Genomic DNA, 25,623 nt, shown 5'->3' with positions numbered 1-25,623 from the left:
GAGCATTAGCTGCTCTTCTAGAGGACCTGGGTTTAATTCCCAGAACCCACATAGCAGCTTAATTCCAATTCCAGGGGTCTGACATCTTTATACATACATGCATGGAAGCAAAACATCAGTGCACATAAAATAAGAATAAATAAATCATTAAAAGAATACTTTCTGATACATATAAATCATATGAGCAGGATTGGTGTAATGCATGCAAACTAGATTATAGTGTGTGTGCAGTAGGATAGAAGGGTTATTCACTTTTTTCTAATTAGTATTTATTATTTGATCTTATACAAAAACTATACATTATGTTTATAAGAATTATTACTATTTTTAGAAATACTATAGAAGAATTTTAAATTCTTTAACACATTAGTTAAATAAGGACCAGTATGAATATTTATAAAAACACATTTTATTTCTGTCCGGTGCTCCATTGTGGGTCTCTGTCTCTGTCTCCTTTCATCGCCTGATGAAGGTTAATATTCAGGAGGATGCCTATATGTTTTTCTTTGGGATCACCTTCTTATTTAGCTTCTCTAGGATCACGAATTATAGGCTCAATGTCCTTTTTTTGTGGCTAGAAACCAAATATGAGTGAGTGCATTCCATGTTCCTCTTTTTGGGTCTGGCTTACCTCACTCAGGATAGTGTTTTCAAGGTCCAAATCAGGATCAGAAGGAGAGAGAGCACAAGCAAGGAACTCAGGACCGCGAGGGGTGCACCCACACACTGAGACAATGGGGATGTTCTATTGGGAACTCACCAAGGCCAGCTGGCCTGGGTCTGAAAAAGTTTGGGTTAAAACCTGACTCGCTGAACATAGCGGACAATGAGGACTACTGAGATCTCAAGAACAATGGCAATGGGTTTTTGATCCTACTGCACATACTGGCTTTGTGGGAGCCTAGGCAGTTTGGATGCTCACCTTACTAGACCTGGATGGAGGTGGGTGGTCCTTGGACTTCCCACAGGGCAGGGAACCCTGATTGCTCTTCATGCTGACGAAGGAGGGGGACTTGATTGGGGAAGGAGGAGGGAAATGGGAGGCAGTGGCGGGGAGGAGACAGAAATCTTAAATTAACTAATTAATTAATTAAAAAAACACATTTTAAAATAAGATCAGGGAATGTAGATTGTATTCAGCAAGGCAACTGAGCTTCAGCATGTGCCTCGTTTTAACTGTGGCAAGTTTAGAGGGGCTGAATAAGGAATGTGTTTAGAAGAGGCACAGAGAAAAGAAAGACCAACAACAGCTGAGAAAAAGATAAGAAGAGACACTCTTGAGAGTTTTTGGTTGGAGTTAATACTCAGGACTTAATATTACTTATGCAAATTGGGCTTTATTTCTAGGTTGTAGGTTGGTAGAAAAATAAAAGAAGGATGCAAGCAAATGTATCTGAATTTGGATAAAATAGCTTAATTTTTGGAAAATAGTTTAATAGTATAGTTAAGATTCTTTTTATCGCTCTGTAAGTAAGTTGAAGAAACAGTTACTGTTCAGAAGTATATTTTGTTTGGAATATATTGCACATTCAGTTCAATCAAGTAATCTGTTGAGGTGCTATATAAAAAGATATGTCGGCTGTGGTTTCTGCTTTGAACATAACTTGCTCACTTACATTTTTGATTATATAAAGCATGACCATATTGCAGATGTTGTGTTCATATTTGTATGACTTGTATCTAACCTACCTATGTTCATATGTGGCCTTCTCTGTTTCACATTAACTTCAGAGTTCTGAAAAATACTTTGAATGTCATAGTAAGGTTATCTACTCCTTAAATAAAAGTTAAGTATTCTGCACCTTGTTAAGGTGCTTTTCACACTTTGTATTCTGTATGCAGCTGTATGATCATATCTCGTTCCACACAGATCTCCATGTAATGATACTATAGCTGAGGTTTGAGTAGGAGGGTCAACTACACTGGTATTCTTAATTGTGTTGGCTTTGCCAAAATTTCTTCTTCCCTGAGCATCTCATAACTTAAGATGTATGATTTTTGCCAAAGGTTAAATCTTTACAGTTCTCTTTGTTACCGATCAATTAAAGTTGAGTTCAGAGACTCCAGCTTTATAACATGTTTCACTTTGATATTCTTTTTCTTTTTATGTTTAAAAGAGTTGGGTTGTTTTTTTTTTCATTAGTAAGAACTACAAAAGGAATTATCTTCTCTTAGAAAACTCAAACTATCAAAAGAATGTTTCTGTAAGCAAAAAACAGCATGCTAGCTGTCAAGGGAATATTAAAACTGACAGTAGATGATATGAAACTTGGGTTTGTGTAAATACTTTACAGTACAAAGTATTGATGTTGCTTACTGAGATTTATTCTGATGTCTTTTATCATTAGAACTTAATCAGAAATGGTTCTTAAGGCTATGCTACTTTTTCCACTGGTGTTAAAGTCAGTAATTTTTTCACAACAAATGTTTGATAAAAGATCCTTCATTTTACATGTGAAGTTATAGGACTTGCAAGGCCTGACAACTCCATTAAATATACCCGTGTCTCTTTCTAGTACTTTATTAATCATTTTCTGAAACTGTTCTCATGTTGAAACTTACAGAATGATTTATGCTGTTTTTACACAGTTGGAGAATTTGATGCTGGATAAAGATGGCCATATAAAAATTACAGATTTTGGACTTTGCAAAGAAGGAATCACAGATGCAGCCACCATGAAGACATTCTGTGGCACCCCAGAATATCTGGCACCAGAGGTAGGCCTAAATTCCATTTAAAGGAACAATAGCACTAGTGTTTCTCAAGAGGAAACAGTATTTTTTTTTCAAATTGCAGTACTCCCTACTTTAAAAAAAAAAAAAACAAGATTTCATTCAGAATTTATTTTGCCTTTAACTCATTTAATGAGGTATTTTCAGGCTACTGATGTGGAAATTAAGTTTTGTGGTTTGTAATAAAGTTTTTAATATGTTAAAGTTTGTAGTGGTTTTAGTAAAGTAGATTAAATCATTTTTTCTTGGCTAAATATTTTATTTTGTCTTATTTCTTTATATTTTACTTTGCTTATGAAAATAGAATAATTGAATAATTCAATAAGCATTTTATAGTTTTTTAAACAATCTTGGAATTTATGAAGAAGCAGCGATTATAGTACTTGTTGGTGTTCATGCTTAACTACTGGAAATTGGGTTTTTTTTTGGAAAATGAAAAAAATCACTTATATTTTGTGGCTCACAAGAAAGGAGGAGGAGGAGGCTCCCAATCTATGAGGTGATCATTAGTTTATTTAAGAATCTATTGTGTTTCTGCTCTGTTTTGAGGATTTTGTGTGTGTGATGTGCCAGTGTAGGAGAAAAATAGAAAATGACTGCTCCCAAGGAACTTCTTCTATAGGACAGAAACCGTGTGTGTGTGTGTGTGTGTGTGTGTGTGTGTGTGTGTGTGTGTGTGTGTGTATTAGTTTCTCATTAGTTTCTCATCCTTTCTCTCTAGGTTCTCCATGTAACTTTTTCAACATTTCATGTAAACAAAATTACATGACATGACGTCTTTTATGTCTTGCTCTTCCCTTAGCAAATTGTCTTTGAGTTTCACCCACATTGTACCCATTTTGGCTGTTAAGGAAAATGCTGCTAAGATCATTTGTGTTTCATCTCATTTTTTCCCCTTTTTTCAAAGGATCCGCATCACTTTTGTCATATGTCATATGTCATTCATTGAAGCTGTTGTAAACACTCACAGACTCAAACAGTACATCCATAGATTATACCACCCATTGCATGTGAGGTGGAGTTACTGCAGATACATTTGGGTAACAAAATCTTGCACAGATCGATGGCTACATAAGGGATGTTTGCTCAGATACATGAGTACTAAGAAGGAGGAAACCAACACAGAGGAAGAGGAAGGAGTACACAGGGCAGTCAGAAGGGGTGGGAGCTGTACCAATGGCCCCACCCCCTTAGAGTGCAGGAAAAACAGTGTGGCTGATGTTAAAGATGAAGGAATCTTTCTTTGATGAGTAGGATTTCTGTTATTAATCATCACTCTGTCCCTGTGATATTTAAATACCATGCGAAATGTAGTGAAACTCATTTTTCATTTTAGTAATCTGAACCCAGCTAGGGGGGTATTGTGGGGTAAACAATAATTCAGGGTTCTTTAAAAAACAAAAAAAAAAGTATTTATTCTTCGAGAGTGTCATCTATGTAAATAATATATTTTGGTCATATTACTCTTCTGCGCTTCCCGGGAGGAACAGGATTCTAATTAGGGTTGCTAGACCACAAAGCCTACCTTCTCATCTTCAATTATATGAATGATGGCCCGACAGGAAACGGTAATCAAAAGAAATTAGAAATTAGAATAAATTATGTATTTATTAGCATGTTGCCTTACAGTATTAGTTTTTTAAACTAGGAGTTCAATTAGCATTTCAAAAGACCTAGTAATTATAAATAAGTGCTAATACTTAAAATATAGTACATTTCCAAGTATTGTTGTTTAGCCAAACAAACATGTAATTTTCTCTGTTATAGAGGCTAAAGTTTAAAATTCTGTTTTTGTGAAAGAAATGAAATTTTAGAAATTATGTTTTGTTTATTCAACTATAAGATCATATTTTCTGTACTACTTTTGTTTTTGTGAAAGTCAGAGAAACAAATTCTTTGTTTTTCTGGTTCAGTTGCTTTTGCTATACATTTGTGATGAATGTGGCATCCCAGATTTAGAATACCAAAATTAGTTATGTCACAATTAGGAGAAATTATTCTGGAGAAGATAAACATGTCTCATTTGAGAAGCAGATGATCTTCTAAGAAAACAAAAATACTGTTTTCTGTGGAGACATCAACTGAAAGACAAAACCAAGAACTGAATGTAAAGAGACTTGTTTCTAAGAGTTACCAGTACTCAGATTCCCGTTGGTGTTCTCACTTCTGCTCTTTGAGCATTATCTGTACAGACTGTGGGCAGCATGCAGCAGCCTTCCTTGCAGCCTGCACGCTCTTCTTTTCAGGTATTTCTATCTGATTGTAGTGATTCCTACTTAAAAAGTTGGATGGTGTGAACACCAAAGATTCCTCAAAAATCATATGAGAAGTCATCTAACGCCAGTTTATTAAATGCCCTTTATATCAGACCTGCAGCACATTTAGGGAAATGCTTATATTTGAATGGACTCTGATTATTATTATTATTTGGTAAATAACACCTGAAAAGGTAATTTTCTAGATAAAATACTATTAATTGAAAAATGAATACCTAAATAAGTATTTTCTCTTAACCTCTTTTGATGAATAATCACGTTTACAGTATAATTCCTTTAGTGGCAGTTTTCTGATAGGAAGATAATCTTTGAGGAGATTATATAGATTAGGCTCTGACAAACTGTGATCTAGACATCGCATTGTGCAGCATCTCTGGAAAGTCATCGATATGTACAGCTTTGAATGAGTTCATTTTTCTTGTTGGAGTCCAAGGAAATAAAACCAATCCATTAGAAAATTATAGACCATAAGATGTCTTGAGAGGATTCTGTTTTTGTAGTCTGTGCTGGGTTTAAACACCTATAATTTATAAAAGAAAATAGAAATCACATATAATTTTTTAAATTTCATTATTTAGTTTGGATCCTATTAAATCCAGATGATTTTATGCAGTGCTAATTATTTGGAGTCTCAGCTTTGCTCTTGAGTTAGCAGTACCTGCTCAACTTTCCAACTGTAAAACAGTTTGAAAATCAAATGTAGCTTACATGCAAGACCCAACAAAATTAAAAGTGTTAAGTGCGTTTTGGCAGTTCACTTTTATTGTGCCCAGTCCTCAAATGTACCAGCAGATAATCATCTGAATGTTAGTTATTTTTCACATGCTTATGTGATCACACAAAAAGTACATGCTAAAAAGAAGCAGATGGTGACAGATGGGCAAGGTTGAGGAAGGTGGTTTGGGGAACCCAGAGAAATGCACTTCTGTAATAGTGTAAAAATAAAACTATTTGATAACCAACTTAAAAAACACAGAGATTCTGAAATGACTTGATTTTTGAGAAATGTATAATATCTAGCTGTGGTTATTTTTGAAAATTGAAATAGGAAATTTTATTTTTCTAAGTGTATAAAGTGCATTCCCCCTACTGACTAAAATGTACTTTTAAATTCACCCTTTTTAGTTCTCAGAGCCCATTTCTAAAACATTTGGTTATTAGAATTCTGTATATTTTTCTTTTGATGTCTAATATCTGATATGAAGTATTGAGAAGATATGAAATGCTTCTGAAAATTGGTAACTTTTGGTAAAGAAATCTGTTTTATTATAATAAATCATAGTACAAATGAAAATTAACTACATTAAATTTTTAAATCAGAAGTATACATTAACTTCCTAAGAAGTAAGTAGGAAAAGATGAGTGTGAGGCAGTGTAGGTGAAGGGACAGAACGTCTGGGAGACTCTGCCAGTATCATCTTTGGGAACTCTGGGTGAGAGATGAGTGCGGCCAGTTACATGTGTTTGCATCTTTAGTCTGCAGGCAGAAATAGTAGTGTGCACAGTTACGTTCAGTGTAGTCCTTGAACAGGTTTTTGCTATATCCCGAAAAGTTATGAAATTATTTTATACTACAGAGCCTTGTGAAAAAGTGTTATTTTAAAACTTCCTTTTTCTGACAGTCTGGAAAGATGTCATCACTAGTATTACCAGGACGTTAAATACTTTTAAGTCCCATCAGGAGCATAGTAATTAGTTCCGGTTGTTGTCTGCTTGATAGTTAGAATTTATATTTAAGAATCTCTATCAGATGAGTTGGCTTGTTACTTGATTAAATTTATGTCTTTACTATGGTCCTATTATGGGTGACGTTAACCGTCATCCCAAAGTCACATAACTGGATATGTTTAAACGTGAAGTCAAATAGAATAAATGCCCCTTAACTTTTACAGCTAGTATTTTTTACTAATGTGGGAGGGTTTTTGTTTGTTTTTTTAGCTAAATCCCACATAAGCTTCTTTTTAATTTACTGAATCAAAAAATTTGGTATGATTTTAGATGCAGTCCAAGGTTTAATTGTAAATTTTCTGACTCCCAAGGATATACAAAACAGTAACCTTAAGTTAGTTACTTAAGGAACACTAATGATGCCTATTTTTACTTGACTTACAATGACACAGTTTCTTAGAATTCATTAATGTTTGTTGCTTTGCCATTAAAAAAGCAGTAGAGAACTATAAGAAGATATATGTATGTATGATTTAGTTCCTGATATTTATACACCTGACTTTTGTCTTGAGGGATTTTCCTAATCTGACTTTGGTTTGCTTTTGAAATTGTGATGTTAGTTGCCTTTAGACATTTGTAGACTGCTAGGAGGTAACATAAAACTTAGAGCAATAGAATGACATTTATGGATGCCACATTAAGAGTTAGAGCAGTTGGCATTAAATAGAAAATGTTATTTAAAATAGTAATATGAAAAATATTGACAAACCATAAAACTCAGAATTTTATGAATTATAAATTATTATTATTACTTCTTGAAACTGTACTCTTAAAAGCTGAATAAGAAAACTTTTGTCATTTTTTTATCAAGTGCCAACTTGATAAAATATCAGATGATGTGAGGAATAGAGAAATAACCTTTAGAAGTGATGAAGTATATATATTGATGTTTTTATATAACATATATGTCAGTTACCTGAAATGTGGGGTTACCAAAAAAAAATTTGAAAAAGTGGTAAATTGGTTGATCCAAGTTCACAGTTTACTTTCACAACATAGGTGTGTAGACAGTTTGTTTAGATGTTTGATTTTTCTCCCATCTGTTCTGTCAGGATTATTGATTGAGCAGCAAGCCACTCCAGGGCATACATCGTCTCCTTATAATTGGTAGCCTTGGGTGCATTGTTGGGCCTGACTAGCAAACTGAGAAAGGTGTCCCTTTACTTACAGTAAATCTTATTTGGTAAAATAATACTGGAAATAAAATGTTTTTGAAAATGTCTATTATGTTAATGTTGGAAGCATTTACTTGATAATGTCACTTTGAAATACGTAATTTTTAAATATCTTTAAATTACTGTTTAAGAGTTTGTCAATTTAAAATTGTTTTTCATTTACCTACCATTTTTAAAATGTAAGTGTAAGTATTTTCATCAGCTGTTAACAAATGTTTGGTGTTAACTGATGCCTGCTTTAATATGCTTGAATATTAGGTTTTATTATATCTGAGAGTAAAGCAATTTCTGGGTTCTGGTAGGAAAATTGAAACCCAGCCTGTTTCTTGGAGTTTGTGCTGTTTGACTTTTGATTTTACGTGGTCTCTCCTCACTTAATGGCATATACTTTTTCTTTTAGTACATTTTCTTTTGTCCCTTGTTTTTGTGGAAATTGTTTTGAGTGGACAGGCTACATCTAAAATTACAAAGGGCATTAGGATGGAAGGCAGCACTAAATGTCTGCACCCTTGCTGAGGTAAAAATCTGTGTCATTTTAAGGTGAGGCTTACTTAGGTCATTTCACCAAGATCATTTTTTTTAACCGACGTCTTATCAGAATATGCTCTGATCTACAATTATAGCCTAATAAGGTGATAGAGTAGGTTGAATGGGGCTGAAGTATACTTCCCTCTTACTGTGCTTTTACACCACTGTCTTTCATACCCTTAGCAGTCTCACAGTGACCATGAAATTGATGAGCTGGTTTGCTGCAGAAAAGCCATCATTTGAAGTGAACAGAGAGATTTTTAACAATTACCTTAAAAAGTGCACTACTAGAATTTTAGAAAAAGGAGTTTGAAGAAGGAAGAAAAACTTTTTCCCAAAAATAATATAAAATACTTATGTTTGGAATAATTAATTTCATTTGGAAATTTGAGAGAAAATGTATAATATGAATAGTTGAGTATGTTTCACATTGTGTCTGTGTAGCATGTAACAGTCATTTTTATCTTGATTTCTTGAACATTTCACCTCACAACTTACATAAAATATTTCTTTGTTGTTCATAGCAAAGGTTCTTAAGAGTGTGGCTGAGTTGTTAGAGTGTGTTCCCAGCAATGCTAAAGTCTGCATGTCAGTAATACAATTCATTATATCAGGATTGTTGACCACAAAGAGATCCAGCAAACAGTTCCAATTACGTTATCATGTATCTGTATGTCAGTAAAGGTCCATGTGTCAGATGCAAAACCACGTATATTAAGAATGTGTTTATTTTAAAAAGTAAATAAAAATGTATTACATTTTATGTAACAGTTCTTTCTTACAATGTAGTTTTCGTTTTCAGTTGCTATTCTCTTCCAAATGAAACCCTCTTTTTATGTACTCCTGCCCTTCTGGCTGAAAACCAGGTATTTAAACAGAAATAAAGGATTGCCAGTTTTGCCAGCTGGGGATGAGAACCCGGCTGGTGAAATGTGGGTTCAGAAGGCAGTTAATCCAGCTTTATGCTTTTTATGGTTTTATGAAAAAAGAGGTTAAAAACCACATTTGGCTCCTTTTCATGTATGCCACTGTTTTGTTGGTGTTGTAGGAATCCAGTTAGAGATTAGTTAGGTTTTTGTTTCCTTTTGTTATTTGGTAAATTTCTGTCTCAGTTAGATAAAGATAAAGGTCTAGAAAACTATGCACTCCACTGTGAACTTTGAGATAGTATAGTCACTGTTACTTTAAAAGGTCCATAATATATTTTAAGAAATAAAAAATTCCATATGCTTCCTGAGGCTATTCTTTGTATTCTGTTTGTTCCCATATTACTTACTCAGATACATTGAGTTTGAATGTTTTGTCTATTAAAAAACTAAAGTTTCTCTTTCAGAAAATATTTTCTTTGGTTACAGTAACCAGGCTTTTGATCTTAAGTTACAGATGATTTTCTTGATTTCTTTGACAATAAAACAACTATATGGTTGAAGTTTTACATTCTGCCCTTCACCTTTAAATCATTCTTCTCAAATGCCCTTTGTAGTAGTTAACTCTAATGTAACTATCAGAAATACATAAAATTCAATAAAGCATTTGATTAATTCAAAATAAGAATTTTCTAGTTGATGTAATTCATATTCTAGATCAGGTTTTCTCAAAGCTTGAAAGGATCAGATAAACTGAAGTTTAATATTAATTCAAATGTAGTTATCTAAATAAAGTACTGGACGTTGTCTCTACGTGAGGAATATTCTATTGAACAAGAGTCACATTTGCGGTTAGGGTATAACTTAGTGGTAGAACACATGGCCTACCTACCTTGCACAAGGCCTTGGGCTCTCCTGTTGCAGTTCCATGCTGGGGTCAGCGCGCAAGTAAGTGGCCGTGTTTGGATTTGAAGAGAGTGTTTTAATGTAGCCAAGTGATATCTTTGTGCCATAACTAAATTGTTTTTGCATCATACACACACACACACACACACACACACACACACACACACACACACGGACATATACCACAAAGATTCCGTAGCTTCTCTCTGTCTCTCTCTTTCTATCTCTCTCTCTTTCTCTTTGAGACAGAGTTTCACTTTGTAGTCCTGGCTGTTTTAGAATTTACTTTGTATGCCAGAGATCCACTGTCTCTGCCTCTTGAGTGCTGTGCCACCACACCTGGCTAAAGTTTGTTGTTTCTGAGGCTTCAGATATAAAAAGATCATATGTCAGAGCAGTGACTACGGGTATTCGTTTCCTCCACTATTTACTGAAAGACTTTAAACATATAAGGGATCCCATAAGTTGTCATATTTATTGTTTTACAGCCACAATCTATACTATCATCCTTTAAATTGTTTGGTGTTTTCATCTTTCACTGTTTGATTTGTATTATTGTCTTTAAATTTTTTTTTTAGATTTTGTGCGTATAAATGTTTTGCATGTCTGTCTGACTGTGTGTATGTGTGTGTGCGCGCGCACACACACACACACACACACACAGCATCATGGCCACCAGATGCTCAAAGAGGAGGATGTCTAACCCCTTTAAACTGGAGGTACAGATTTTTGTGAGTCAACAGGTGGATTCTGGTACTGGAACCCACCTCTTCTAAGCATTCTTAGCCACAGAGCCAGTTTTCCACCCCGTTTTCTTTCTTGTTTTAAACTTACTTCTTAAAGTAAAATGTACAGTGCACAATATGTGATCTGTCACCAGCATGGCCTAATTTTTTTAAGTTGTTAGAAGGACTCAGAGTGTGAAATGCAGTAGACCTAAAAGAAAATAAGCAAACATACTAGCTGATGGTTTTCATTTCGTTATGTAGATTTGGATATACTTCAAATTCATTTTAGAAAATCTTTATGACTTTTGCTTTTTGTACATTGTTTCTGAATTTATGTTAACTGTTTTATATAAGTAATTGAAGGGTTTTTTTGTTTTCATATAAAATTTACTTCGTTTGAATGATACTTTAACCGTTAATGTACATGGACTAGGCATGGCACTCCAGAGGCAGACAAACAGATCTCTATGAATTTGAGGCCAGTGTAGCCTCCATAGGAAGGAAGTTCCAGGCCAGCCTAGGCCATATAGTGAGAGTGGATGATGATGATGATGATGATGATGATGATGATGAACAACAATAATGATAATTTTGCTGGTTTCACTTCTAGGTATTAGAAGATAATGACTATGGCCGAGCAGTAGACTGGTGGGGCCTGGGTGTTGTCATGTATGAAATGATGTGTGGGAGGTTGCCTTTCTACAACCAGGATCATGAGAAACTCTTTGAACTAATACTAATGGAAGACATTAAATTTCCCCGAACACTCTCTTCAGATGCAAAATCATTGCTTTCAGGGCTCTTGATAAAGGATCCAAATAAACGGTAAGCCTTGATATCAGTCTATAAATTGCTGATAAATTTGGTTAGAGTTCATGATTTGAAAATAAATTGAAATATATATGATTCCAGGAACCATTGTGTTCGGTATAGACATTTTCCCACTGAGATACTGACTTATTTAAGCCCATAATATAGAACAGTTTAAAAACACATAAACTATTTCTTAATTTGAAAATATTATACAAACTTTTCAAATAAGGACTTTTGAGAAATCTTTATGTATATTATGAGTAAAAAATGTCTTAATTACCCTAGGAATGGAAGGGTTTCTTTTTTTTTTCCAGTACCTAGGGCTTTTTTATGTTTCTCCTGATTCACATCATAGGAAAAAAGGCTTGTTTGTACTCTTTCTGCTACTAATCCAGGCTAACATTTCTATTTTTGTTTGTTTGTTTGATTGGTTGAAGATTTCTCTGAAGCTTTGGAGCCTGTACTGTACTCACTCTGTAGACCAGTATGGCCTCGAACTCACAGAGATCTGCCTGTCTCTGCCTCCCAGATGCTGGGATTAAAGACGCGCACCACCAGTGCCCGGCAACATTTCTCTTTTTTGTTATTTTTTTTTCAGGTATGGCTGAAAAATTGGTTATAAGGCGAGACACTGTAATTTTGTTTTTACAGATATGTTTTGGTTACGATCTAAGCTCTCTTATAGTCTTTACTGCTCAGTTGTTGTATTTTGTACATTTATGTATTAGCTTACAATATACTCACTAGTTATATGTGGAATGATTTGTTTATAAAATAACCCATAACTTGAGGTGGTGTTTATCTTCTCCACCTTCCCATAATGTGTGTGTGTGTATGTGTGTGTATGTGTGTGTGTAAATGGGTGTGTGTGTGAGAGAGAGAGAGAGAGAGAGAGAGGGAGGGAGAGAGAGAGAGAGGGAGGGAGAGAGAGGAGAGTAGGAGGGAGGGAGGGAGGAAGGGAGAGAGACAGAGGGAGGGAGGGAGCGAAGGAGGGAGGGAGGGAGGGAGAGAAGGAGGGAGAAGAGGAGGCAGGCAAGCAAGGAGGTAGGCAGAGTCTGTCTTCTCCCCATAAGTATCAGAACTTCCTCGAAAGCTCATTAAACTCTAAGCATCTAGAGAATAGACAACTTCATCTTTTTGGTTGCCCAGAATATCTCACTTAATGTTTTACCAGTGTTTTTTTTTTTTATTCATTCTTAGCATGTATTTGAGAGAATCTCTAATGTTTGAAAGAAGTATGTGAATTTTTAGAACTTGATCTTTGTTTCCTTTAGCAGAGGTGTTTCCTTTAGCAGAGATGCTGTAGGTATCTCATTTTTAAGTGTATAAGAATGTGGGGCTGAAGAGGTGGTATAAGTGGTTAAATGACTGGCTGCTCTTGCAGAGGATCTAGGTTCTGTTCTCAGCACCTACCTAATGGTTTACAACTATCCGTAACTCCAGTCCAAGGGCTCCAACACTTTCTTCTGATCTCCTGAGGTGCACCAAACATGCAAAAGATATGTGTGTGTGTGTGTGTGTGTATGTGTATATGTATATACATTTTTAAGAATGTCATACTGCTTTCAGCAGAAATAACCATATATAATAAAGAGTTTACCATCTCTTTTTTATTTCTTTTAATTTCTCTTGATTCTTTGTATATTTCCCATCATGCATTCTGATCCCACTTATCTCTGTCCCCTTTCATTCACTCTCTGCCTTGCAACCTCCTCCCAAAACAAACCAAATTTAAAAGAAAAAACAAATCAAAGGAACAATAACAAACAAAATGAGAGGAGGGAGGGAGGGAAGGAATCTTGTTGTGGAAGCTGTAGTGTGGCCCGTTGAGTCACACAATTTACCCTTTAGTCTGTTCCTCTTTACTTGCCAGTGCTCATTGCTGTAAGTCATTGACTTGACTAAAGGTCTATGGCTTCTGCTACACCACTGATAATGGGCTCTCATTGGAGATTCCTCTTGGATATCCTGTTGTTGTCCTGTGTCATGGATTTGTAGGTCCTTCCTTCACATGCTTCCTTAGTTCATAGATTCAGTGGGTGTTGAGGTGGGACAACTCATAGCCCTGTCTGTGCCTGGGTGGTAGTTGAATTGGTCAGCTCTCCAGCTTTTTCCTCTCCACCACTGCCTAGACCAGCTTACCTAGTGCGGCCTGCAGCAAGGAGCAGGGCCAGTTCTCCTGCTCTCAGGTCACCCAAACTCATACCACCAGGGCCAACTCTACTATTTTGCCAGGCAAGGTACAGGACCCTCTCCTGATTGCTATGGGGAGCATATTGGGCTCGGGAGTGGGGTACTCAGCTGTCCTGCTCTCATGCATTCAGGGCTGGCTCTCCTGTGTTGATGTCAGCAGGGTCAGCATTAGTATGTTGCCCTGGCGGGTGCAGGGTCTGCTCTACAGTGTGATGCAGCTAGTGATGAGTGGGGATAGTTGTCTCACTCTTGAGACCCTGGCCAGCTCTCTCATCTGCTTAGGTAGTAATGATGGTGTCCATGGGCCATGTTACTGCAGGGGCCATACTGATCTGGGTGACATGTGCTGCATCTGGGACATGGAGACTCTGGGTCTGAGCTGCTGCCAAGATCTATGTCTTGGGGCCCTTGTTAGCACAGGGATTAAGGGAACCATGCCATGTTGAGCAAGCCCCTTGCTGAGTACTGCAGGAGAGCTGACTCTGCCCCTTAGAGGAGAGCTGACCTCTGCACTAGGAAAAGATGGCCCCATCCCTCAACACAAGTGTGCGCCTCACCTAGACAGTACACTAGAGCAGACCCTGTGTTCAGGAATACAGGTGAGCCCCCTGAGTCGGTGCTTTTCTGTTGATTTAGTTTGCTTTTTGAGGGGGCCTTCCAAGTAGATTGAGTAGATACTATAAACATTTCATGTGCAGAAGGTAAGTGATGTGTCTGTGGTCTCACTGAAAATTCATGTGGAGCCGGAATAGAAAACCAAATTTTCTGATGTGTGCATCGTACTTCTCATCCTGTCTGCAGTACCAACTTCTCAGTGTAGTTTTTGAGATGTATTGCAGGTAAGGTGATTATTCCTGTTATACAATGAGCAGAGTTTACTGGAAAGTTGTTTTTAAGCAGAGCTGTACCTACCATTTCATCTTTTTGAGTGGGGGAGAATCTAATATTTGACTTGGTTTCAAGGGTAGTGAATTTTTATCCCATCTTTTTCTGACTCTTCCAGACAACTTTGGTCACTCTTTGTTCTGTATGCCTCTAAGTTTCTGGCAAAACAAAGTCTATTAATTTATCTACTATTGGCTCATTCCCATCGTACAGATAGCACATAGTAGGTACTTAGAAACTTTTGAATATATGTTAGGTAAATTTCAAGAATGTTAGGGCCCTGATACATATTTTCTTCTCTCAGGCTTATAAAGCTCTTTTATATAATGTGTCAAGTCTCTGTACTACTGTATCAAAGTACTGAGGATGCGGAGATAGATAGCTTGAGCACATCTTTCTAGACATTTATAGAATAACAAAGGGCACAAACCTATTTGCATATTTTTAGGCCAAACTATGTGCAAATGCTCTTGATCATTAGCTTAGCCTAAGAGATTTTGATGGCTTCAGGCATCATTTGCATGTAAAATATAGTCAAACTTGCACGTGAACATGGCATTTGAAAAGCTCAGTGCCTAAACTATAGAATATGAGTTGAGCATCATAGAAAGATGAAACAGGTGTATTAGACTGTAAGGGTCTTATGTTTCTTAGAAAATCTTTATTCAGGGAAGGATGAAAAACAGGAAGATTGCTTTAAAGAAAGAGATGGTATAACGAGATCTGTGTGATAAGAGAGATGGTATAATGAGATATGTGTGATAAGAGAGCAGCCCTGGCAGCTGTGGAGTCGTCTGATTTGAAAAGTAAAGGACAGGAAGACAGAACACTTTACAAAACTTGTATGGCAGATACATTGCTTAGGATGCTGAGGCAAGAGGATTTAGGGTTTGAGGCCAGCCTGAACACTTTAAGAAGATTATGTCTTAAAAACAATAAGCAAATATTTCTAGTTAAGAAAGCTGGTTCTTTAAAAGACTTTAAAAAAGAAACAATACAGCTGTGAATAAATAAAAATGTAAGGAAGATGGTATGGATAATCCTAGAAGTACCCAGTTAGGGTGATTAATTTAGGGAGGACAAGCAAAGACAGAGGCTTGTAGAAGTGTGTGCTGAAAGTAACTTTATAGCAAGTCTAAGGTTGGCAAACCTAGAAGGAAATGTCAAGTAATCATCTGGAAGAAATGCAGCCAATGCTTAAAAGAGTCATAGTAGCCAACTGTAGACATCTGGGAGGTAACTGGAGACTGAAAAGTAGCACAGAAAGGAGAGTGTGAAAAGAGGAGGGCCTGGGCAGAAACCCGGGAAATAACAGTTTAGCTATAGGAAAAATAAAGCCAGCAACATTCTCCAGAAGGCTTTGAACATAATCAGATACTGGGATTTCTTTTTTTCATTCAGCTACTTTAGGTGCTACTTAATTTTTTTTTTTTTTTTTTTGTATTCTTTGCTGAATTGCTGTGAATTCTCCTAAAGGATTAACCATCTTTGGGCTTTTTTAATATAATATTTTATTGATTATTTGGGAATTTCACATCATGCACCCCAATAACACTCACTTCCCAGTCCTCCCAAGTCTGCCCACCCTTGTGACCTCTCTCCCAAAAAAGAGGAAATGGAAGGAGAGGAGGAAGAGGAAGAAAAAGAAGAGGAAGAAAATAAAGAACTACTGCAGGTCCAATTTGTGTTGCCCATACACTCCCATTGGCCAACCCCTTAGAGAAAACTGAAACCTTCCCATCCACACTTCTACCAGAAGCTTATTCTCTGTTACTCTGTGACCCTTCTGCATGTCTTTCCTTTATCCTCCAGCACAGCTTACATGAAAACCACCACCTCATGTTGGGTATACTACTATAGGAAAATAGGAGTTCTGTGATGTTCCTCATAGTAAGGAATACATGGGAGCTAACGGCTTATTTGGTATTCCGATGTTGAAGTTTATGGGCTTAGGCATAAAAAAGTCCAAAGCATCAGTTCAACTCATATTTTGACATCATTTTGAAGTATTTAAATTATATATTAGGGGGCCATTGACATTAAATTTTTTGACATCTTCATATTTCGAAGAATTTTGTGCTAATGGATTTGAGCTTCTAAAATGAAATCTATAACTATAATTTCGGAATTGCATAGCACTCACTGGCACTATCTTATGTATGTTGATAAACATGCTAGCTATTTCCTAAAACAATTATTGCAAAAGAACTGGGGTTTTATACAAAAATGAACAACTAAATCCAGATTGAAATTTTTTAACTTATAGAATGACTGCTTCACTAATTCATGTGCCTTCTCAAGTACACATAAAACAATATTGTGAACTATAAACTAACTGTAAACTATAAGAAAATAGAGTTCTGATTTTTTATGCAAACTGGTTTGATTTATACTTTGAAATATTAAATTCTTTTCAGAAATAAATATTTTGGTGTTTTTGCTTTTTTTGTTCCTTAGGCCAAGTTTAGGATGACTTTGTTAACCCAATACTGATCTCTGCCTCCCAGGGAGAGACAGCATACCAGGGGAGAGATTGCATCCCCTGGAAAAACAGGAATCAGTTGCTTTAATCTTAAATACGAAATCATAAGACTGAAGGTTCCAGATAAGAATTTTGCTATCCTATTATACAATCTAATGTTTTTCTCTGGAGTGTTTTAATTAAAGACTTCTCTGAGGATCCTAGAGCAGGCTTGCTTGCATTTCCCACCAAAGCTGTTCTTGGGTCTACTAGTTGTGTCGGGTTTCTTTCAGTGACAGTCCTGACAGCCACAGTTCAGGGACAGTTAGTCTGCCCTACTTTCCTTAGCTGTTTGGGTTTTGTTTGGTTTGGTTTGGTTTGATTTGTTTCCTGGCTAGTGATGTGTTAATGTTGGCATGCACAGATCACCAGAACTAGTTGTTAAATTTCCAGGGATGTAGTAAGCTGTACCTTTTATTCAACAGTCATTGATTGTTTTAATCAAATGATACAAATTAAATCAAGAATAGTACAAACAAAACAATAAGTCACAATTTATCACTCTTATAATTTGGTTCCATGTTCTTGTTTCTGACGTTGTATTTGTGTGGAAACAATATATAGTGATTGGATCTACTGTGGTATTTTGAAATTGGCTATGGGGATGGCATTTCTTCTACTACCTAAATTGACAAGTCCTTTAAGTCAGTGTTTGATTTGTTGCTTTTATTCTTTAGACCTAATAAAGTGATGAATGAAAGGTTAATAGACGAGATTTGGTTGAAGAACGTTTGGTTTCTGGGGCATTGTAAATGCCGGGAGAGGTAGAGGAAGTGCAGGAAGCACTCTTCCTGTGGAGTCTCTCATCTTTCCGCACTCGCTGACAGAAGCAGATCATGGTTGAGTTTCTTCTCTGGCTTTACCATAAACAGACAGGACCAAGTCAGAATTAAGTAGAAGTATAAATTCATTTATAGTTGAATTTGTAATTGAGCAAAAATGAAATGTTTTCTGTGAGAATAATTTTGCGGCTGGTTGATAATGGAAACATTCTATTCTTTTTCTTTGTATTTATTACACTTTACGTCCTTTAAAATAGGGAAAAATCCTAATGAACTCATACACACATGCATCTGTGCTTGATTAACTTGAAAGAGAGTTTCCTATGTTAGATCCAAACTCCAGTATGTTCCTTTACCTTCTTTTTCTCTCATTTTTTTCTTTTTTCTGTTTTCTTCTCCCTCCTTTCCAGTCTTATTTTTCATACATATTTTCTTTTTAATGAACAAGTACTAAATTAAACCTTAAAAGATACAAAATACTTGTTTTTTCCTATTTTTAACTTTTATTTTTATGTTCTGAATTGCACAGCAGATTAACTTGTAAGGATGTTTCATGGGTAACCAATATTGTCTCTGTGCAATTCTTTAGCGACATGACAGCAGCGTGAGATTTTATTTGGAACAGTGCTCTCCAGAGATAGTTTTATTGTTTTTCTTTTTGATACATGGTCTTGGTCTCTCTCTGTACCGCTGGTTGTTCTGGAACTCACTGTATAGACCAGGCTGACCTTGAACTCAGATCTGTCTGCCCCAGCCACTTCAGTCTTGGGATTAACTTCACCACTAACTCCATAAGATCACAGATGTGTCTCTAACCAGTTGTTTACTTTGGGATTTACATTAACAAAGGAACAGTTTGGACTCAGTTACTAAAAAAGGAACAGTGGCTATATCTTCCATTATACCTGGTGATACCTGTGTATTTCTGAGTCTTGTAACCCCCAGAGGGGCTGCATTATCTCTACGTGGGAGTTGGTCACTTGTTCATTACCCCCTCTCTAAGAAGTGCTTGCCTCTGTAGAGTGCTCTCCAAAGCCTTTATCTTTTACCTTGGTCTAAGGATGGTTCTTATTTAGTAATATGTTTGAAAATTTTAGTTATTAAAGTTATTTAATTTTTATTTTTATGGCTATGCATTTAAAATTATTTCGAACAAGGTAAATTTTATCTACACAAAAGGTTTTATTTGTGTGACTTATGTAAATGTTTTCCATTTTTTAAATTTTATTTCTATACTCACAGCCTTGGTGGAGGGCCAGATGATGCAAAAGAAATTATGAGGCATAGTTTCTTTTCTGGAGTAAACTGGCAAGATGTGTACGACAAAAAGGTAAGATGTCTTTGTGATACTCTACACAGCAGAAATTTATGGGAATAGAATTTAATAATGCAGTGATATTTCCTATTTTACTTTGGTGTTTAAACAATAACCAAACTTCTTAGCATAATTTTTTATTTGTAATTTTGTGCCTCTTGAAACTCCTCCCAATTGTCAAGAGTTTATTTTGTCTTTTTTTAATAATAATTTCTTCAGCCTTATTTCTTCCAGTTGAAAAAGAAGACACCTAACATTTTGGTTTTCATTTAGATAAGCCAAAAAAGAAATAATAATTTATAAAAATTGCCTTTATGTCTTAATTTAGAACATTTCTCATTTAAATATACAGATTCTTTATTTTTAAAACAATTTGCAGTAAAACAGTTTTTGTATTTAACAAAGTAAGGATGTATGGTCTTATTTGTATCCTTTCTGTTACTTGCAACATAACTTTATTTCCCACAGAAATGATTGCTGCCAATTATGTACCTTTATTTTAATTATAAAGCGCATGTTTCCTTTTGGTGTTTGTTCATTACTTAAGACTGTGTCACACTTGGCTCAGGCTGCTGTGCAGCTTGCTGTGCATTCTGGGCCTGCCGTCAGTCACTGTGGTTCTCTTGTCTGGCCTTCACAGTGCTGGGTTCCAGATGTACAGCACATGCATATCTCTGCCAGTTTTAGTACTTCACTTTGCCTTCAGATATTGTTAATACAGATACTGATTTTGATTTTTAAATGCTTCCATAATTTTTTTATATGTGTGTATGTGGCAGTGGGTTTAAGTCATATTATTCTGCATTCTCTTACACTGAGCCTCGGAGCTTACTGATGAGGCTGGCCTGGCTGGCCAGTGAGCAATAAGGATCTGCTCGTCTATGTCCCTCAGCCGTGGGGTATCACTGTGTGCTACCATGCCTAGCTTTTCGCGGGTGCTGGAACGCTGAACTCATGTTCTCATGTTTGTGTGCTAGTTACTATACGACTCCAGCTCTTTATATAAAATTTTAGTGTGAAATTTTGATGCTCAGTAATTTACTTTACTTGATGTTTTATCTAATTAATTTATCTAATCTAACCATTTCTGGATTTCTTTATTTTTTTATCTGAAATATTTGTTTTGTGCCAAATTCTTTCCTCTTTGAGTCCCATAAAAGGATACCAGTACAAATCATAGGGGAAATGATTGATTTTTCACTTTTATGTTAGATTGTTGGCAATGGGAAATTTGGTGTTTTTTTTCTCTTTCTGTATCTAAGCATTTAAGGTAATTGTCCATTTAAATATTTACTTAAATCTTCACTTTAACCAAACTTACATATTTTGAGTTTCTAACATGTGAAAGCACATGTATGTTCTAGGTCTTTCACAAACTCTATGAAACTCATCAGCATTCTGAAAGCTGTGAATGTTTATTGACTTGATGCAGGCAATTGCATCCACATTACAAGATAGATAATGATCCTTACGAGGTAGAGGTATACCTAAGAAAGTCTGTGAGCTATGCTCTCGTTATCATGTCTCTGTACTACAAAAGAACTGGAAATAATGCATGGTCAGGCATAAGCACCTGTGCTTACTTACTGGGTCAAGATCACCTGATATGGCCACGAGGAATGAAATGAAGCCAGGTTGGAGAAGCCACAGCACAACTGAGGCTGTGGTAGTTTTATTGCGAGTCCCCATGACACACATGGTAGAAAGAGAAACCTACTCCTACCAGGTGTCTTCTGACTTCCACATGTGAGCTGTGCCACATGCAGACCCTTCTACATACAGTCAGATAAATAAGTGTTATAAAAATTCAAATATGTAACTTACGTATGATTAGGTATTTCATCTTTAAAGTTGGGCACTATTACTTACTAATAAACTTTGTGTTTATTATTTTATGTATTAGTCCATAATTAATGCCTAGTTTTCTAATTAAAATGTTTTTTGAGACAGTCTCACTGTGTGTCTCTGTGTACTATAGAACTGATGGTGGTAACCAGGCTGACCTTGAATTCACAAAACCTGCCCTTTTTTGCCCCTTTCTAAATATTTGTGACACAGTAGAGCTGACATATTTAGTACCTTAAAACTATGTCTCAATCATTGTCTGAAGTGAACTAGCTACAGTAGCATGGAACCTTCAGGAGAAGGCGGAAGAGCTGAGCCTTTGTTCTCCAGTGCATCTTGTCCTCTACCCCCTTTGCAGAGAGGGACAGCCATTTGAGCCTTAGGAGAATATGATTGTTTTAGCACCCTTAAGGTGGAAGATTTTTCTGGCAGGTTGTTTGCTGGTGTAACTCGTCACCATGATCTTTCCTGCTGGGTCTTCCTGTGTAACCTGTCTTGCCCTCAAACTCAACGTCCTCTCTCCATTGGTACTTTGAGTTACAGGTATGCACTACTAACTAGTCCAGCCTCGGATTTTATTTCATTTATTTATTTTAATATTTTTAGAATTATTTTATGTGTGTATGAGTGTTTTGCCTACACATGTAAGTACTCACTCTGTGTTTGTATAGTGTCATGTCCGTGAGTGTGTAGTTTCCATGGAGTTCATAGTATTACAGATAATTGTGAGCTGCCATGAGTGTTCTGGAGCCCGGGGCCCAAACTCCAGTCCTGTACAAGAAGAGCAACAATTACATGGAGCTCTCTTTCAAACCCAGCCTCAGATTTGAAAAGAATCAAATTAATTTGGATTTCATTAATTTTTCTCTATTGTGGGTTTGCTTGTTTGTTTGGGATTTTATCTGTGTGTGTGTGTGTGTGTGTGTGTGTGTGTGTGTGTGTGTGCTTGCATGAGCGAGCACGTGCATGCTGGGACTTGAACTTAACCAAGGTCTTACATGTCATGTGCTAGGGAAGTGTGCTGCCACTGTGCAGTCTCACTTAGCCCATTTGATTATTTCATCATTCTGCCACATTTGCGTTTATTTTGCTAGTTTTGTAGGTTAGAACCATGATTATTGTTGAGACTTTTTTTTTTTCCTAAGCCAACATTTCTTAACCTGTGGATCATGACCCCTTTGGGGGTCAAATGACCCTTTCACAGGGATCGCCTAAGGCTATTGGAAAACAGATATTTACATTACAATTCATAGCAGTAGCAAAATTATAGTTTTGAAATAAGAACAAAATGATTTTATGGCGGGGGGGTCAGGTCAGCACAACGCAAGGAACTGTATAAGGGTCGCAGAGTAGGAAGGCTGAGAGCTGATGCTCTTGAGACTTTAAAAGACCTGTGTTTTCATTTTGAACTACATTTTCCTTTAGAAAATATTTTAAATATTTTATCTATATGGCATATTGGAAAGATTAAAAGGAACAACTAAGTATTGGGGATGAGGAGAACCAAATGGCTGCTGTAATTATAGAAGTTCATTGAGTTATCATTGAATCTGGATAATTTTGTTGTTTGACTTTTTTGTGACATTTTTTATAACTTTAAACTACCAGGGATAAAGTAGGGAGGAGAAGAAGAAACACAGATTTGCCTTTTACTCTGTAGCATGCTTTCCCAAGATGCTCCTGTGGGTATGGGACACATGTTCTGTTAAGATGGCAGATGGTGCAGTTCATGTCGGCAGCATTCTTCCATGTACTGGTACTATCAGTTACTGACAAGCAGTTGTTGAAATCTTCAGCCACAATTGTAAACATCTTTTTAATTTTGTGTATCTTTTTTGGTTTTGTTTATTTGATAATTTTTTTTTCAGTGATCTACTCAAACCCAGATCCTTCCATGTGCGAGGCCAGTGCTCTGCCACAGAGCTGCACTCCTAGCCCACTTTCTGTGTTCTGAATTTGCACTGTCAACTGTATATATGTTTAAATTTGGAAGTGGTATATCTTGATGAATTAACCCATGGGACTAGTTACTGTTTTTTCTCCTACTAAATATAAGGTTGTATGTGTGTGTGTAGTATGTTTTTTCTCATCATTTTACTTTTATCTATTTAAATTATAAATAAGATTAAGTTTTGGCATGTAGTTTATTGTTTTTTTTCTTACTGCATAACGTATGACTTAATGAAATGTAATATATAGCTATCTTCATTTAATTCATTTATTGATAGAGTTGTCTGGCTGATTTTAGCTTGTCTTTTTTGCCTTTCTTTTTGCCTACCTCTCTTGTGATTTCTTTGGTATTTCTGGTTCCATTTTACCTCTGCCATAATCTTACTAGCTATCTCAGTTGTTTTTTTGTTGGAGGGTGTGTCTAGACTCTGCAGTGTCTGTTTCCACTCAGTCTGCTTTCAGCTGTAACATCACATCCAGCAGCAGACTTTTCCTCTTGTCACCATTTCTGTGCTGCCATTTTCCAAGGATTTTTTTCTTTCTTATGATAAACATCACAGCATATGATAATTACGATTGTTGCTTTATAGATAACAGTTCTGATATTTGCAGTGTTAGGGATTAGACCCAGGTTGCATAATTGCTAGCTAAGCTCTCCACCATAGGGCTACACCCACTAAACTCTCGGCAGTACTGTTTAAAAGTGGTTTGAAATGCTAGCAATTCATCATTTACTATAGGTCTCTGCATCTACCTGGTGTGTTTTGTATGAGTTTTTCTTTAGCGTGCATTCTAAGGCTGTCTTTTGCTCTACACTTCAGTCATTGACCTTTCTTGGCTTTGATAACATAGAAAGGAAAATTAAAGGAAATATGATATTGAAATTAATGGAAATGTGATATTTAAGAAAGGGAGAAGAACAATTTAAGGAAAGAAGAAGCAGTAGTAAGGGGTATGACTGACTGGAGAGACAAGAAGAGATGTGTTAGTGGAGAGATGCCTGAGCACATAGTATACCTTGGGAATAGTGCTACTCCTGTGCCTGGTGAGAGGAAATGGCATGCAGGACAGGAACTTTTTCTAGATTTCTTGGTATAGTAGCAGGGAGAGGGTCTAGAAAAGAATCCCATTAAAAGTCTGCCTCAGTGATTGTTTTAGTTGGGGTTTTATTGCTGTGATGAGACAGTGTGACCACAGCAACTCTTACAAAGGAAACATTTAATTCGGCCCACCTTACAGTTTCGGAGGTTTAATCCATTATCATCATGGCAGGAAACATGGTAGCATCCAGGTAGACATGGGGCTGGAGAAGGAGCTGAGAGTTCTACTTCTGAATCCTAAGACTGTGGAAAGAGAATGTCACACTGTGCTAGGTTTGAGCATATGAGACCTCAAAGCCCACCTCCAGTGACACATTTCCTCCCACAGGCCACACCTACTCCAGGAAGGCCATGTCTCCTAATGGTGTCACTCTCCATGGGCTGAGCATTCAAACACATGAGTCTATGGGGGCCATTCCTGTTCACACCACCACAGTGATGGGTATTAATTTTCAGGGGCCTCGGAAATTAAAATTGAGGCATCAAGGAAGGAAAAGGAATATGGATTCTATAGAAAACTTAAAAGAAATAGAAACGGATTTTAGTCTAAAAGTATAAGGAGAGGCAAGAGGAAAAGTGTTTTAATTCAATAAAAAAAAAAAAAAAACTTGTCTAAGGAACCAGCATTTGAGTTCGAACAGGAGAGAATGTAAACCTCTGGGAGTCAGGAGTATCGAGTTGAAGGATGGATTTCCTCTATAGGAAGAAAAGGATGACAGAGGGGTTGGGAAATGTGGCTTTGACATGGAGAATAGGAGTGTAGACGAGTGGTACTAAGTACTGGGAAACATGCATGGTCTAGAATGGAGTCTGTGTTTAGAACACATTATTGCAACATATCTCAAGTTCATTGGTGAAACGTCATGCAAGTGTTGTAATGGAAATTTCTGAGTCAGACAGGGTATTTTAGTGTCCTGTTAGCATTTCTAGTTGAAGAGTTGGATGACAGAAGGCGATTATCCGGATGTTAGTGATTGTGGTTGTTTCCATGGAACAGGAAACAAGAAGAGAGACACAGGTTTCTGAGTATTATCAAGTTGCTGCTCTTATCTCCCTCAAATGATGGCTTACTTTTTAAACTTTATCCAGAGAAAGATGCATTCCAAATACATATTAGACACTCTCGTTGCTGAACATCATAATTGCTGCCTTGTTTTGGTCATGAGGTATTTTACGTAGGATGTAAAAGAACATAGACAGCTGTCAAAACTAACATTAGTTTTTCCATATGATATAAATAGCATAACCTTTCAGAAATGCCTATGGATTGATTTTATAT

General features: G+C 36.4%; 1 protein-coding gene across 5 annotated transcripts in view; it reads left to right on the top strand.

The window, feature by feature from the left end:
* Window positions 1-25,623, top strand: part of Akt3 (AKT serine/threonine kinase 3) — a 226,339-nt gene that overhangs the window by 184,523 nt on the left and 16,193 nt on the right. For all 5 annotated transcript variants that reach the window (XM_050142952.1, XM_050142949.1, XM_050142951.1 and 2 more), the window contains 3 exons: window positions 2,590-2,718; window positions 11,551-11,765; window positions 19,377-19,464. In XM_050142952.1, coding sequence (XP_049998909.1) covers window positions 2,590-2,718; window positions 11,551-11,765; window positions 19,377-19,464 — 432 coding nt within the window. The remainder of the gene's footprint in view (window positions 1-2,589; window positions 2,719-11,550; window positions 11,766-19,376; window positions 19,465-25,623) is intronic.

This window comes from Alexandromys fortis, unplaced genomic scaffold (genome assembly GCF_014885135.2).
Source record: "Alexandromys fortis isolate MF-2015 unplaced genomic scaffold, M_Fortis_MF-2015_v1.1 scaffold_51, whole genome shotgun sequence".
In the NCBI taxonomy this organism is placed as follows: Eukaryota; Metazoa; Chordata; class Mammalia; order Rodentia; family Cricetidae; genus Alexandromys; species Alexandromys fortis.
Note: the sequence above shows the minus strand (reverse complement) of the source record. Positions and strands in the feature narration are given on the sequence as shown.